The sequence below is a fragment of the Camelina sativa genome, chromosome 20 (assembly GCF_030686135.1).
Source record: "Camelina sativa cultivar CO46 ecotype springtype chromosome 20, ASM3068613v1".
NCBI lineage: Eukaryota > Viridiplantae > Streptophyta > Magnoliopsida > Brassicales > Brassicaceae > Camelina > Camelina sativa.
In genome coordinates this window covers 6,492,811-6,503,750 of record NC_141899.1, presented here as the reverse complement: position 1 = coordinate 6,503,750, position 10,940 = coordinate 6,492,811, and the positions used below count along the sequence as shown (strand labels likewise).

The window sequence follows — 10,940 nt, the reverse complement described above, 5'->3', positions numbered from 1 at the left end:
ATATTTGGTGGATATTCCTCCATTACATGCCATATAAAAACTCACAAAAACAAAATAAAATATGAGTTTGAACAAAATTATTCCTTTACCATGCATCCCCATTTATTCATTTGCGCGGTCTTGTTTGACTAGTTCAAACGCAGCGTTTGCGGTTACGATTGCGGTAAATTGTGGAAGCGGGCGATTTCAGTTTCAAACATTATTAATCATTTTAAATAATTGGTTTAGCGTTTTAAAATGAGTGTGTTTGCAGGAGTTTTACGACTGGCTGACCAGCGGGTGCAATAACGGTTAAAACATAATAAATATAATATATAATTATATAAATGTTTTAAAATACCAAAACCTTTATTAAAACTTGATTTATAATTAAATCATTAAAAATACTAAAATAATTATTCAAAAAATAAATAAATTTCATATTGAAATACTTATTATGTTATGCATTTGAATTTTCACTAAAAATTTAATCAAGTAATGTAATAAATGACAAAACATATGTTTTAAACCGTAGATCTTCTATATTAAATCTCACACACTCAATAAGTTCCTCACATTGAATCACAAGACCAAAGTAAATTAATTATGAAAGACCAATGTACTTGATGTTTGGAAGAGACATATTTTTAGTTTTCTTGACTTTCATATAATGATTTTTGTAATGCAGTTCTGTGGAGCTGCAATTGCATCAGTATGAATGATCAAGCCAGAGTTGAGAAAAATCACTGGTGATTTGTTTCACAAATAGTCTTAATTTTTTTAACTTTTGATGAAATGTTATATTTATATAGATTTTTTTGAACTTATGTGTGATATGCCATTTAACTTTACATCAAGTTTTCCTGTTTTTTTTTTTAAATTGGAATCTTATTTTTCTTGTAATTGTTTATTTTTTAATCTCTTTAATCATATTTGAACTTCATTTTCTCTCATCCTTAACAAGTATAATGATGGTTAGGTAGAAGATATAAGAAAATTTATTTTAGTATTATTGAAATTTTATTTTTAAATTCCAACCGCAAACACTTGCGAGAAGCAGCTTTTGGAATTCAGTGGTTTCAAGCGGTTGAAAGCGATTGGAAATGGTTCGTGTGATTGGTACCAATCGCTAGCAACCACTATCACAAGCAAACACAACATTTTGCGGGAGGTAGCAGGAGAACCAATCCTTTCATATTTAATATTTGAACACTGAATTTTATCCAACCCAATAAACAAAACAAACAAAAAGACATGGTCAATAGTGTTCGATACAAATGTGTGCATGGTGTGGTCCGTTGATATTATTGGTGTCGTCGTAACTCGAATTATTATGCATGATATGGATTTGTTATTAGTACGACTGTTAAGTTTTGGAAACTTCACTGTCAGCCTCGTACGTCTGTACTTATAATATATTACCACGGGCAAGCAAAGGTGCATTTTTAAGTATATTCTACTATTAACCTAAGAAAGCAACTGCAAGTAATACTAAAAATTGCAAAAATTATCGACAGTCTATGATGATGAAATTAAATAGTATAGTATTATTAACTGGATGTATCTCAGTATCTGTATGTAACCAACAAATGCCTAATTACGTGATTAGGCTTTCATCTTATTAATCATTATATCAAAATACTAACTCTTATAATAATAATAATAATCGAAATTGGTCCACATCAGTAGGCCCGTAACGTTGTTCTCGTCATGATCTGTACGGAATCCAATTTGCTCTCGATGGTTTTGTTTGTTAATGTGGGCCGTCAATCCCCGGTTCAGTATCCGATTTAAACCCAATCTTCGGTTTACTTTTCAAACCGGTAAACCGAACCCTACTAGAGAGAGAGAGTAGCTAGAGACGTACGTATCACACACACTCCTTGTTGCCTTCGCCTATACAAATCTCCTTCTCTCTCCCAATCACTCCCCCTGCAAAATCTTCTTTCCCTCTCCCATGGTGGTTCCTCTATTTCAATCATGCCCTCTCACCCCAACTTCATCTTCAGGTAATTTATATCTATACAATCTCCAAATTCAATTTATACCTTAGCTTGTAATCTTTCAGTAATGGCTTGTTGTACGCTCAGAGAATTTTAAAAATGTCTTTCGTTAACTCGACGGTTACAAGCTTTTTCTCTGAGAATTATCATCTTTCTCCGAGAAACAGCTTTCCCGGAAAAAAAAAAAATGGACTCGTTTTTGAACTGTTCTATAGCGAACAAGGTCACCATGCAATTCAACATAATCGCTTTGAGTATATGCTAAATCCGAGTTAACAATTTGAAAATTTCAGGTGGATTGGATTGTTTTCCGAGAAATTCCGTCGACAAACGACTGGAATTGAGGAAAACAACGGCGGATACTCGACCAGCAGCGGCAGCGATGAAACGCCGGTTTTAAGCTCCGTCGAGTGTTACGCTTGTACTCAAGTAGGTGTCCCAGCTTTCCATTCAACTAGCTGCGATCAAGCTCACGCGCCGGAGTGGCGTGCCTCAGCTGGCTCTTCTCTAGTTCCGATCCAGGAAGGATCCTCCGTCCGAGCTCGCGTCAGACGTCTCAATGGTCCGTTTGGCGAAGTTCTCGATCCCAGGAGCAAGCGCGTGCAGAGATGGAACCGCGCGTTGCTTCTAGCTCGTGGGATGGCTTTAGCGGTGGATCCCCTCTTCTTCTACGCGCTCTCTATTGGTCGAACCACCGGACCGGCGTGTCTTTACATGGACGGCGCGTTCGCCGCGGTGGTCACGGTGCTCCGCACGTTTCTCGACGCTGTTCATCTTTGGCACGTGTGGCTTCAATTCAGACTGGCTTACGTCTCGAGAGAGTCGCTTGTCGTTGGTTGTGGCAAGCTCGTTTGGGATCCACGCGCCATCGCGTCTCACTATGCACGCTCCCTCACTGGCTTCTGGTTTGATGTTATTGTCATCCTCCCTGTGCCTCAGGTTTAAACCCCCCGACGACTTTTCCACGAAACCTTCCAAATATTATGAAAATAACACTTAACCTCTTATTTGTTTCAAGAAAGACCTCCATGAATCATTTGAAAGTGTTACCTTGTTGATGAATCCTCATATGAGATGCAAATTTGAACTTTGTGTGTCTATTTGTTTTGTAGGCTGTGTTTTGGTTAGTTGTGCCGAAACTGATAAGGGAAGAGAAGGTGAAGTTGATAATGACGATTCTTCTGCTAATATTCTTGTTCCAATTCCTCCCCAAGATTTATCACTGCATTTGTTTGATGAGAAGGATGCAAAAAGTCACTGGCTACATCTTTGGGACTATTTGGTGGGGTTTTGCTCTTAATCTCATCGCATATTTCATCGCTTCGCACGTGAGTCCTCTCAAGCTAGATCCGTCTGAATATATTAATGTGCTGCAACAATACACTTAAAAAGTTGGTTTTTGTAATGGACATTCTGGTGGTTTCAGGTTGCTGGGGGATGCTGGTATGTTCTCGCAATACAGCGTGTTGCTTCTTGCATAAGAGAGCAATGCATGAGAGCCGGGAAATGCAATCTGAGTCTGGCTTGCAAAGAAGAGGTCTGTTACCAATTTGTGTCACCAACAAGCACATTTGGATATCCATGCGTATCTGGAAACCTTACCAGTGTGGTCAATAAGCCTATGTGCTTAGACTCTGACGGGCCATTCCGATATGGTATCTACCGTTGGGCACTTCCAGTCATCTCCAGCAACTCTCTTGCGGTTAAGATCCTCTACCCTATCTTCTGGGGCCTAATGACTCTCAGGTAATTGCTTGGTTTCAAAGTTTAAGGTTTACATCTTGGATTTTTAAATATTCTCTGATTGTCATACTGATCCTGGATTGGGTGTCGCGTTTTACAGCACATTCGCGAATGATCTTGAGCCCACAAGCAACTGGCTCGAAGTTGTTTTCAGTATAGTTATGGTTCTTAGCGGGTTATTACTCTTCACGCTATTGATCGGAAACATTCAGGTAAACTATGCAAGAATAAGTCTTTCTTTATGATATTGTGTTTTGATGGAATCGGCCGAAGATTTTTAACAAGCTTTTTACTTTCCTTTGAAGGTGTTTTTGCATGCAGTAATGGCAAAAAAAAGGAAAATGCAGATACGGTGTAGGGATATGGAATGGTGGATGAAACGTAGGCAGTTACCTTCCCGGTTAAGACAGAGAGTTAGGCGATTTGAGCGGCAGAGATGGAATGCCTTGGGTGGAGAAGATGAGCTAGAACTTATACAAGATTTGCCTCCAGGTCTTCGAAGAGATATCAAACAATATCTTTGCTTTGATCTCATTAACAAGGTACTTGAAAAGGGGACAATACACGCAACCTTGTTAAGACTTGTTGAAAGCAATACCTGTTAAGTCTCGGACATGTTTGATCTTTTGCAGGTGCCATTGTTCAGGGGCATGGATGATTTGATCCTCGACAACATTTGCGATCGCGCAAAGCCTCGTGTCTTCTCTAAAGACGAAAAGGTACCTGACCCATCATTTCTCAAAACTTAATTTTCCAATCTTTTGCTTCAGTGTCGGTTTAAGAATTATAGTTTCCACTCCTTACACTAAGCACACACATCATAAGAGCCAACGTTTTGGTTTTTCTTATTAGTGTCTTCAGTTTGTAAAATCTGATGAGGTTATTTGTGATTGTCACAGATCATCCGTGAAGGAGATCCTGTACAGAGAATGATATTCATCATGCGTGGGCGAGCAAAACGTATCCAGAGCCTAAGCAAAGGGGTAGTAGCAACAAGTATGCTCGAACCAGGGGGTTACTTAGGAGACGAGCTACTCTCTTGGTGCCTACGCCGTCCATTTACTGACCGTCTTCCGCCTTCCTCGGCAACATTTGTCTGCCTCGACAACATCGAGGCATTCTCCCTAGGATCCAATGATCTTAAGTACATAACCGATCATTTCCGTTACAAGTTTGCGAACGAGCGGCTTAAGCAGACGGCAAGATACTATTCGTCAAACTGGAGGACGTGGGCAGCCGTGAATATTCAGATGGCGTGGCGCCGGTACAGGAAAAGAACCCGTGACGGAGGTGGAAACGGTTCGATGAGTCCTGTTTCGGAGAATAGCGTTGAAGGTAACAGTGAACGAAGATTACTTCAGTATGCCGCAATGTTCATGTCCATCCGACCTCATGATCATCTCGAATAAAATAAATTAAAAAAAAGGTTCCAAAATTTATTGGTTCAAATAATTTATGTCCTATAATTATTTTCTTTAAAATTTGTTCTTGAGATGATGTTTATGTACCGCATTTTGAGTTTTCTTCCATAAAAGCTTATGGTTATCTTACCTTATAGATGATGATTAGTAATATGGAAAGAAACTTGTAAAAAAATATTCCTTGATTGAGCTAAAAGAAAAAAAGGTATAGTATTAAAAGAACGACGCCGTTAAAGAAGTACGACGTTACGTATATCGATATATAGACTTTTTGTCAAGTTCAGGACTTGCCCAAAGCTCATTCAGAGACTCCAAAAGAAAAAACCTACTCCCAGAAAATTTCTTCCAAATCTCTCGCCATGGTTTCTCGTGAATTTTGATTTTTCAATATTTATTTATTTATTTTATAGTTTCAATTGATAAGTCCCAAGTCCCAACTGTTTCGCTCTCTGATTCATCGGTGATACAAGTTTAGCCAAAAAAAAAAAAAAAAAAAAATTCTATTAATCTCAAATCGAGGTTTCAAGTGTTGGATTTGATTCAGAGAAATCAATGGCGACGAGTAAACCACAGAGATCGCCGGCTGAAATCGAGGATATAATCCTCCGGAAGATACTTTATGTAACCCTAACGGAATCAGCTGATTCCGATCCTCGTATTGTTTACTTGGAGATGACAGCCGCTGAGGTTCTCAGCGAAGGCAAAGAGCTTTTGCTTTCTCGTGATCTGATGGAGAGAGTGTTAATCGATCGTCTCTCCGGCGACTTCTCATCCGCGGAGCCGCCTTTCCCTTACCTACTCGGTTGCTACCGTCGTGCTCACGACGAATCGAAGAAAATCCAGTCTATGAAGGACAAGAGTCTTAGATCGGAGATGGAGATTGTCACTAAACAGGCCAAGAAGCTCGCTGTTTCTTACTGTAGGATTCACTTGGCCAATCCTGACATGTTTGGCAACGCGGATACACCTAGCAGCGGTGGACTTGATACTAGGCTGAAGAAGAAGAACAAGTCTCCTTTGCTGCCGTTGATTTTCGCCGAGGTTGGTTCTGGTTCGTTGGATATGTTTGGAAGTAGTAGCAGTGGGGTTCAGGCTCCTCCGGGGTTTTTGGATGAGTTTTTCAAAGACTCGGATTTTGATAGCTTGGACCCAATTTTAAAGGAGCTTTACGAGGATTTGAGGTCTACGGTTATTAATGTATCAGTGCTTGGAGATTTCCAGCCACCATTGAGTGCACTCAAGTATCTTGTTAGCTTACCAGTAGGAGCTAAATCTCTTGTTAGTCATGAGTGGTGGGTTCCACGTGGCGCCTATATGAACGGTAGAGCCATGGAGTTGACAAGCATTCTCGGCCCTTTCTTCCATATTAGTGCACTGCCTGATAATACGCTTTTCAAGAGTCAACCTGATGTTGGGTGAGTTCGAACTTATATTTCTCGTTTCTCTTTCTTAGAATTCTCTAATCTTTGGGTGGTTTTAGTTATTGAGGTAGTTTGGATAGTAAGAATTGTTATTTACCTTTACTCATTCATAGTAGAGACTTGATCAAAAAAAGTAAAGAAGAACATGTAGTTGGCTTGTAAGATGACACTGCTAGGTGATATACATAAAGCATGATTATACACATCCAGCATAGTTAGGTTAGGTGATCAGTGGACATAACCAACAGAAACATTAGTAAGCTCTCTGTTAAGTTTGGAATATTGTGTTGTCTGCAAATTTAAGGGTTCTCTTAATATATGTCTATTGTTTTTGTGGATATCAGGCAGCAGTGTTTCTCTGAAGCATCGGAACGTCGTCCCGCAGATTTATTATCATCCTTCTCCACAATTAAAAAGTTTATGAACATATTGTACAGCGAGTTGCATGATGTACTGATGATTTTACTTAAAAGTACCGATACCCGTGAGTGTGTTCTACAGTTTCTTGCAGAGGTGATCAATGCAAATGCATCTAGAGGCCATATACAGGTAAACATTCGTATTTAAAAGAAATCTTTTTTTATGAATTGTTCTTGTCTTCTCTCGGTTTCATCAAGTTGGTATTTGTCTTTTTTGCTCAAACCAGCATTTGTAATATGTATGTCTTGTATGACAGGTTGATCCAGTCTCTTGTGCTAGCTCAGGCATGTTTGTTAACCTCAGTGCAGTTATGCTCCGGCTCTGTGAACCATTTTTAGACCCGCATTTAACTAAAAGGGATAAGATTGATCCAAAATATGCTTTCTGTGGCCATCGCTTAAAATTAAGGTATGGTCCTCAAAATATTCTACTTGTATTTCCTCACTGGATTTTTATATTATCGTGATGAGCAAAATTATTTATGATCCACACCAGCGACTTGACTGCTCTCCATGCATCATCCGAAGAAGTTTCTGAGTGGGTTGACAAAGATGCTACGACAAACGCAAATGGTGCTGGGCAAGAAAACGGGAACAAAAGTCGCTTGTTACAATCCAAAGAAGCCACAAGTTCTAGTAGTAATGCTTCTGGGAAAAATGCAAAGCCAGCAACTAAATACACTTTCATTTGTGAATGCTTCTTTATGACTGCAAGGGTCCTTAGTTTGGGTCTCCTAAAAGCACTCTCTGACTTTAAACATCTTTCTCAGGTAACCATCATCACAGTTTTCCGAACCCAAAATATTGAAGATTTTGGACATTTAAAAATGATTTGTGATAAATTATTTGCCGAAAGCTCTTATTTGATTTTGGTGACATATTGTGTTTTCAAGGCGTTTGTTAGTGAAAATGAGAAGGGGCTTTAGTGAAACTTGAACTTAGTCTCACATTTTGATTGTGAAAGAGTCCTTGATGCCTGAATTTGCAGATGATTGTTATTGTATTGTTCTTTACTTTTCTCTTTCCCGCATGACGTAGGACATCTCGAGAGGTGAAGATAATCTTGCACAACTAAAAGCCATGAGAGATCAAGCACCTTCTCCACAGTTGGAACTTGATATATCCCGAATGGAAAAAGAACTAGAGCTGTATTCTCAGGAAAAACTTTGCCATGAGGCCCAAATATTGAGGGTTTGTAATCATATTCTCTGCTCTGACAACGTGTTTGCCTTTTTCTCTGGACCGATAACATGATAGTAATAGCTACTTTATCTCTCTATACTTTATTGAAGGATGGCGATTTTATTCAGCGAGCTCTGTCTTTCTATCGCCTAGTGGTTGTTTGGTTAGTTGGACTAGCTGGTGGCTTTAAGATGCCTTTACCGTCAACTTGTCCCATGGAATTCTCCTGTATGCCTGAGCATTTTGTTGAAGACGCAATGGAGTTACTGATATTTGCTTCAAGAATTCCCAAAGCTTTGGATGGTGTACCACTGGTATGCTTACTTTGTATCTTGCATTAATCGTCTGGTGAAATTCTATCTTTTTACTCGCACTGATGATGGTTGTTCTCTTTTCTTAAGGACGACTTTATGAACTTCATAATTATGTTCATGGCAAGTCCTGAATATGTTAGAAACCCGTATCTCAGAGCAAAAATGGTTGAAGTTCTGAACTGCTGGATGCCTCGTTCAAGGTGATTTCTTCACGAAAGCTATAAAAACCTCAATTTGTGTTGCTAATGCAACAAGTTCTGCAGTAACGTGTTCCACCAATCTCAATTCAACTTTTGTTTGCAGTGGTTCTTCATCTGCCACATCTTCTCTTTTTGAGGGGCATCAGTTATCGCTCGAGTATCTTGTCAGGAATTTACTGAAACTATATGTGGACATTGAGTTCACGGGTTCACACACTCAGGTGATTGCAAGAGAGTTTGTTTAGTGGCTATAATATTTCTGGAGTAACGAGCTTCTCTCTATTGCACAGTACCGAATATGTTAGCTCTGGAAGCCATAATGGCTGTTTGTTCTTGCTTTTAATGTAACTGAAATCTAGTTTTCCAAATACAGTTCTATGACAAGTTCAATATTCGCCACAACATTGCCGAGCTTTTGGAGTATCTCTGGCAGGTGCCTAGTCACCGGAATGCTTGGAGACGGGTAAATTCTTAATAAGCTGGCCATGTCTTTGAACTTCAATTACCATGTTCCAGTGTTGCTAAATTTGATGTGTTACAGATTGCAAAAGATGAAGAGAAGGGCGTGTACTTGAACTTCTTAAACTTCTTAGTCAATGATAGCATCTATCTTCTAGATGAGAGTCTGAACAAAATTCTCGAGATTAAACAAATCGAGGCAGAGATGTCGAACACTGCAGAATGGGAGCAGAGACCAACTCAAGAGAGGCAGGAGAGAACAAGACTTTTCCATTCTCAGGAGAATGTTAGTTGGATTGTCAACTCTTATATCTTGTTTCTTACTATTTACTTGATTCACAATGCACTAAAGAACTTTACTTTGCTCTGCAGATTGTTAGAATCGACATGAAGCTGGCAAATGAAGATGTGACTATGCTTGCATTTACATCTGAGGAGATCACTGCCCCGTTTCTACTCCCTGAGATGGTAACCTGACCCTATTCCTGAAATGGAAACCTACCCGAGGATTACCCAACTGAAGAGTTTGTTTGTTTGTACTTATCCAGGTTGAGAGAGTTGCGAATATGCTTAATTACTTCTTGCTACAACTCGTGGGTCCACAGCGTAAATCATTAAGCTTGAAAGATCCCGAGAAGTATGAGTTCCGTCCAAAACAGTTGCTTAAACAGGTTAGTGATGACTATTACTCAAGTCTCCTCGCCAAATGTGTGAAAAACTTACTGAATATAATTGTGATTACTTTCATGAACTTTGAAGATTGTTCGCATATATGTTAATCTCGCTAGAGGAGACTCAGAAAACATATTCCCTGGTGCCATATCCAGTGATGGCCGATCATATAACGAACAGGTCAGATTCTCCTTCCTAACCAAATCCTCTTTTCATCATAATCTATCTGTCTCTACTGAACGAAACAAGTCCCGGTTATTTTGCAGTTATTCAACGCAGGAGCAGATGTGCTTAGGAGAATAGGCGAAGAAGGAAGAATCATTCAAGAGTTTATGGAGTTAGGCACAAAAGCCAAAGCTGCTGCTTCTGAAGCTCTGGATGCTGAAGCTGCACTTGGCGAAATACCTGACGAGTTCCTTGACCCAATTCAGGTCTTTATCTGTGAAAGAAAAACTCATTTAAGAGAAACCTAAAATCTCATCTCAGGAACATGCTCTAAAGTCTGTTCTTGTTTTTATTTTTTGCAGTACACACTAATGAGAGATCCAGTGATACTTCCAAGCTCAAGAATCACAGTTGATCGACCCATCATCCAACGTCATCTTCTCAGCGACAATGTAAGCATATCTAACACATTGAAGATCAATTACGCACCTCCCTTTCTCTGTTTGATGATTTTGGCTTTGAATCTGATCCTCTTATTTCTGCCGCAGCATGATCCATTTAACCGAGCACATTTGACATCGGATATGTTGATACCGGACATCGAGTTGAAGACGAAAATCGATGAGTTTGTTAAGTCGCATCAGTCTAAGAAACGGACAAGTGGAGAAGATAGCAGCAACAAGGAGAGGATACAGACGACAAGCAGTAATATGTTAATTGATTAATTTATGTGTTCCAAACAGAATGATAACAGAGGCAGCAGAAACACTCTTTTCTAATACTTTTTTGTTAGGCTTTCTTTTCTATTAGAATTGTGACTTTAATATTATGTCTTCAGCTTGTTAATTTATGTCTTAGGGCAGTTTCATGTCTCGGTGAAAAAAAACAGTAAGTAAAAAATTATGGAGCAAATACTATTAAATGGCCATATCATCATGTTTGGAACTGTTTCAGAGTAGCCC

General features: G+C 39.2%; 2 protein-coding genes and 1 pseudogene across 3 annotated transcripts in view; all 3 read left to right on the top strand.

Annotated features, from left to right (window-relative positions):
• The window catches only part of LOC104769790 (UDP-glucose 6-dehydrogenase 3 pseudogene), a 94,969-nt pseudogene that overhangs the window by 23,139 nt on the left and 60,890 nt on the right, over positions 1 to 10,940 (top strand). The window lies entirely within an intron of this gene.
• LOC104769783 (cyclic nucleotide-gated ion channel 2) lies at positions 1,797 to 5,280 on the top strand. The gene is made up of 8 exons (XM_010494073.3): positions 1,797 to 1,988; positions 2,276 to 2,921; positions 3,095 to 3,310; positions 3,409 to 3,728; positions 3,826 to 3,937; positions 4,031 to 4,267; positions 4,358 to 4,444; positions 4,625 to 5,280. Exons 1-8 carry the CDS (start codon positions 1,960 to 1,962, stop codon positions 5,132 to 5,134), a joined length of 2,157 nt encoding a protein of 718 aa, XP_010492375.2. The 5' UTR covers positions 1,797 to 1,959; the 3' UTR covers positions 5,135 to 5,280.
• On the top strand, positions 5,366 to 10,824 carry LOC104772268 (putative ubiquitin conjugation factor E4). Its single transcript, XM_010496902.3, has 16 exons — positions 5,366 to 6,561; positions 6,912 to 7,116; positions 7,244 to 7,395; positions 7,483 to 7,756; positions 8,025 to 8,177; positions 8,279 to 8,482; positions 8,570 to 8,682; positions 8,786 to 8,903; positions 9,056 to 9,145; positions 9,224 to 9,427; positions 9,514 to 9,609; positions 9,690 to 9,812; positions 9,901 to 9,993; positions 10,080 to 10,244; positions 10,341 to 10,430; positions 10,527 to 10,824. The coding sequence occupies exons 1-16, from the start codon at positions 5,699 to 5,701 to the stop codon at positions 10,701 to 10,703; spliced, it is 3,120 nt and encodes a 1,039-aa protein (XP_010495204.3). The 5' UTR covers positions 5,366 to 5,698; the 3' UTR covers positions 10,704 to 10,824.